Source organism: Trachymyrmex septentrionalis, unplaced genomic scaffold (assembly GCF_001594115.1).
Source record: "Trachymyrmex septentrionalis isolate Tsep2-gDNA-1 unplaced genomic scaffold, Tsep1.0 scaffold123, whole genome shotgun sequence".
NCBI lineage: Eukaryota > Metazoa > Arthropoda > Insecta > Hymenoptera > Formicidae > Trachymyrmex > Trachymyrmex septentrionalis.
This window is the reverse complement of record NW_017304363.1, coordinates 391268-396732: the sequence shown is the minus strand read 5'-3', so window position 1 is coordinate 396732 and position 5465 is coordinate 391268. Positions and strand designations below refer to the sequence as shown.

Here is a 5465-nt window from a genome sequence, read left to right as displayed (position 1 = left end):
TCATCTTTTGCAAATGTGGAAGGTAACTCTACAGAAGTGCCTGATCATTTAAATGAAGATAATGTTATACAGTTAAAGGATCGTTCATCAGATGTTGACAAAACGGCTAGAATAGGTAACTATAAATAAAATATATTATTTATAAAACAAAATGAAATAAATATTACTTATAATTACAAATACTGAGATAAATTAATATTAATATTTACAAGGAAACATTACTTTTTGTCCCATTTGGATTTTAATCTAAACTTGGTACCAATGTTTATCATCATCAAAAATGGAAACATGAAAAAAATTTCGTCGCAAATGCCATAGGTTAAGGAGGTACAGTATGCGGAAGTTTTGCATAAAAAAATAATGAAAATAACGCATAAAATGTGACTTTGTACAATATTTTATTATAAAAAAGATAACAATTATGTACAAATATTAAGCTTGACTATTGAAACAAAATACATGTGTGCAATAAGCACAGCGGAAAAAACTAATATTAGTATAATTTTCAATATTACAAGTATCTAATTCGAATGTGAAACAATATTCTAGTGGTGTTATATTATAAAATGATCTAAATGAGAAGATAGAAAGTCTAATTTTGAAAAAGCATGCTTTATATTTTCTCATTTAGATCATTTAGACATCGAATTCTTATGCAATTATTAGTATCTTTAGAAGGCAGATTAAAAAGTAACATTGAAATAAAAATTTGTCTTATTAAAAAAGCATTCTAAAAATATATATTTATTTGAATATATTATGCATATTTGTATATTTGTGCAAATTTTGTGCATGTTTGTACAAATATCTGTATAAAAATCTGATGTCTAAGATCATTATATAACATCACTAGAATATTGTTTTACATTTGAATTAGATACTTGTAATACTGAAAATTGTACCAATATTAGTTTTTTCCACTGAGCTTATTGCATTCTATTTTGGCCATTCTATTTTGACCATTCAATAGTCAATCTTCATATTTATACTTAATTGTTATCTTTTTTTAATAATAGAATGTTACACAAAGTCACATTTGTTATTCTCATTATTTTTCATGCAAAAACTTTCGCGCTCTGTATCTCCTTAACCCATGGGATTTCCAACGAAATGTTTTACATGTTTCCATATTTGATGGAAATATAAACATTGGTGTCAAGTTTTATTAAACTTCGAGTGGAACAAAAAGTAATATTTCCCTATAAGTCTAAATGTAGCACGCACTACATAAATATGTATTTGTTTTTTTAAATAGCATTGTTTTAATCAGGGTTGGCATGTAACGCGTTACTTGTAACATCATTACCGTTACAAGTTACTTTTTTCGGTAACGAATGAATAATGATGTTTACATTTTCTTCTGAGTAACGTTTATGGAAACGCAGTTACATTTTGAGGGTAATGGTAATGATTTTACTTTTATTGTTACTTTTATTGTTACTTTATTTCTAGTCACGTAAAAGTTTTAGTCCTAATTAGATCGTGTATGTGTGTGTGTGCGTGTGCGTGTGTGTGTGTGTGTGTGATACAGGGAGGGGCATTTAAAACAGGTCACTTGAATAACTCGCTTGTTTTTAACAATAGAAGAAAAAGTGTCAAACAAAAGTTGCTTGGTTTCGGGGGACACATAATGTGATATCAATAATTGTTTTGTAGGTCGAGTAAAGGATAGACAAAGGTCAAATCTGTTTTTTTTAAATGGAATGTTATGTTTTTTTATTTACATTCTGATAGAGCATTTTAAGACGAATACAATGACTTATAATTGAAGATCATTTAAGGTTACGTAAGATTAATAATGGAAAATAATTGAATGTAATGGAAAATAAATTGTTTTTAAGCACTCTTCGAATAATTTCGTGTCTTTTCTTCTTGTTGGTATTCCGCTAATTGTTCAAGTGTATCACGGTATGTAAATAAACAACTGAAGGTTTATTTAAACATAACAAGGTTAGCTGTAATCGAAAATAAATTGTATGAAGGCATTTTTCGAAGATTTCATTAATTTACTTATTTGCGTACTTATCGTTATAACAAATGTTCAAAATAATGACCCTAAACATCGACGCATTTTCTGAAATGTGTCGACACAAATAACATGACAAATTTCATTCGGATCAATCGCAATGCAAGCTCTTCTTATACGCTCCTTCATGTCTTCTCTGTTATCGGTATTTCGCTGTACACTTGTTATTTTAACTTTCCCTACAAATAGAAATCCATAGGAATTAAATCTGGGGAACGCGCGGCCCATCTGTTATTTCCTGACCAATCAATCCAACGATCTCCAAGTTTTTTGTTTAGCAATTCATTAATAATTCGTGCAGAATGAGCAGGACATCCATCTTGCTGTACCACATTGATTGACCAAGGTCTATAAACGTCCACTTCTCTCATCCAATGTGGGTTTTCTATTGACCAATAGTGCATGTTGCGAAGATTTACTTGTCTATTGTTTGTAAATGTAGCTTCGTCAGTAAATAAGATTTTAGTGATATCTTCTTATAGTCTTTGTAGTGCACATTCACAGAATTGTATACGATTTTGAAAATCATTGCCATGTAACTCTTGATGAAGTGAGATATGACAGGGGTGAAATTTGTTGGAATGGAATATTCACAGAACACTTCATCGACTAATACCACTTTCACATTCAAGCTATTTTGTACTGATATGTGGATTTAGCGCTATAGCGACTAAAATGTTTGTTGAATTTCCATCGTCAGTTGCTTTCTTAATTCGTTTGCGTTTTTTATTATCCACACTTCCTGTTTCTTGAAAAGTTTGTACTATGTTTGAAAAAACAGAATGAAGGATGTACACGATCGGGAAATCTTTCAGCACAAACGTACTGCTCTCATAATTTGGCGACATTCACCACAGACGAAAATCATATCGACTTTTTCCACTTTCGTATAACGCATTGAACAAGACACGCACTTTGATCGATAGATAGAATTCAACTGATCAGTAAATATGGATAATGCTATGTGCGATTCAATTTAAACGATATGTAAATATTTACATACACTTGATTAGCGGTATACCAACAAGAAGAGAAGAGACGAAATTATTCGAAGAGTGCCTTGAAACAATTTATTTTCCATTACATTTAATTATTTTTTATTATTGACCTTGTGCATAATCTTGAATCATCTTCAATTATAGATTATTGTATTCGTCTTAAAATTCTCTAACAGAATGTAAGTAAAAAAACTTATCATTTCATTTAAAAAAACAGATTTGACCTTTGCCTATCCTTTATGCCTCCACCTACAAAACAATTATTGACATCACATTATGTACCTCTCGAAACCAAGCAACTTTTATTTGGCACTTTTTCTTCTATTATTAAAAACAAGCGAGTTATTCAGGTAATCTGTTTTAAATATCCTTGTCTGTATATATACATACATTTATCAGTTGAGTTTTATTTCTCTATTAAAAGATAGAATCCTGACTTCTCTTCAGAATATTCACTGCCAAAATCTACATATAATAGTATTTTTTATTGGCAGAACTAGTATGCACTTAATGCAGTTTAAAGTCGTTGTACACAAATTGACGTAAAGATGTATGTTTAATAAAAATATAAAAACGAGTTTAAATCCCCGATATATTTTATTATGCTATTTGGTAAAATATACTTTGGACATTTTATTAATTGAGATATCTCATTTTTACATTCAGATTAAAATAGTGTACAACGGCTTTAATGTGCACTGAGTTCTGCCATAAAAAACGCTGTAATATTCTATTAGTATCAAGAAAAAAATTAACGATTTATTATACTTTAAATGCCATTAACGGTAACAAATTACTTTTGGAAATCAATAACGAGTAACGATACCGAATTATTTTTTAGGAAAAAGAACGATAACGATAATGACGAGTTATTTTTATGAGGTAACGTTGCCAACCCTGGTTTTAATATAAAATGTTTTTTAATATAAATATACAAGATATATATTTATATATAAATAAAAGTAAAATTTTTTACTAATGCAATTTTTTGTTATATTTCTAGAAGATGGATATATTGTAGAATATTCATTGGAATATGGTTTCTTACGATTATCACCAGCCGCTCGACAAAGACTAAACATTCCAGTCAAAATTGTCACTTTAGATCCATTAAACGACAAATGTTTTGGTGATGCATTTTCACGGTTAATATTAGATGAATTTTTGGGATATGACGATTTGTTGATGGCAAGTATCAAGACACTAGCAGAACATGAAGACAACAAAGGATTTTTACGGTAAGTATAACTTTCATGTTGAACAACGATGGTTATTCAATGATAAAGATGTATTAAAACGTATTAGAAGTTTGCAGAGATTGAGATGAAAAACAATTTTTTAATATTTTGATCGCTTTGATAGGAACGTCGTGACGGGAGAACATTATCGATTTGTGAGCATGTGGATGGCACGAACATCATACTTAGCTGCATTTTTCGTTATGCTCGTATTTGTAAGTATTTTATGAATTTTATGGTTGGGTTATTGATCGATTGTATATATGTTTATAGAATTTGACATATATTTATACATATTTACATAAGATTATATTTGAACAAAATGCAAAAAATTGTCCAATCTACAGTAAATGGTTATTTAGAATTTGGAATCCTAATTTTTTTCATATATTTTTGTTCTAGTTGAATTTATCATTAGATGGGCTACATTATGTATATATATGTATATATACACACATGTATATTAGGTGTAGTAAAAAGTCATCGCGTATTTTTTAGCTCAAAGTTGTACATACAATATCTTCGTCAATAATGAATGAAATTCAAATTTAAAAAAAGGGTTTTAAAGCTTGAAATCTCTACTTTTAAAAGCTTATCACATTTTTTAAGTTTATATGAGTTTGATAATTTTTACATACCAAAAACTACGAGCTGAAAAAGACGAAAAATTTTCTTCTCACTTTGTGGATTTGTAACGTGTCCAAAACGAATTTGAGAAAATTTTCGATTACATATCGTGAAAGCTTGATACTTTCCCTACAAAATCGTTTTTTTTTAATATTCCTACGACTTTTGATTACTGAGTTATCGCGGATTAAATAAAAGAATTATTTTGACTTTAATTGCTCATAACTCCATTAAAAATTGTCGTATCGTATAATTTAAAAAAGAGATTTTTAAAGCTGAAACTTTACTCTATCAAGATATATTTATATTGTTGATAAGAAAGTAATTGCGGTTTTTACTGATAGATGTCTTTTAAAAATACGCGATGACTTTTTACTACACCTAATATATACATACATGTACGTATATACAAATATATGTATGCACATGCATAAGTTACAAAGTTATTAATTTGCAAATAAAAGTTATTTTATTTACCATTTATGTTTGTTAGTATAAATACTATAAATCTAAGTTTTTTAATACAATACAATAAATTTTCTTTTTGTATAAAATTAATGATTTTATATATATATA

At 28.5% G+C, this 5465-nt stretch overlaps 1 protein-coding gene across 3 annotated transcripts in view; it reads left to right on the top strand.

Annotated features, from left to right (window-relative positions):
* LOC108755489 (membralin) overlaps positions 1 to 5465 on the top strand; it is an 85662-nt gene that overhangs the window by 2010 nt on the left and 78187 nt on the right. For all 3 annotated transcript variants that reach the window (XM_018498530.1, XM_018498535.1, XM_018498523.1), the window contains exons 4-6: positions 1 to 115; positions 4028 to 4262; positions 4387 to 4477. The exon at positions 1 to 115 is cut by the window's left edge and continues 1 nt beyond it. In XM_018498530.1, coding sequence (XP_018354032.1) covers positions 1 to 115; positions 4028 to 4262; positions 4387 to 4477 — 441 coding nt within the window. The remainder of the gene's footprint in view (positions 116 to 4027; positions 4263 to 4386; positions 4478 to 5465) is intronic.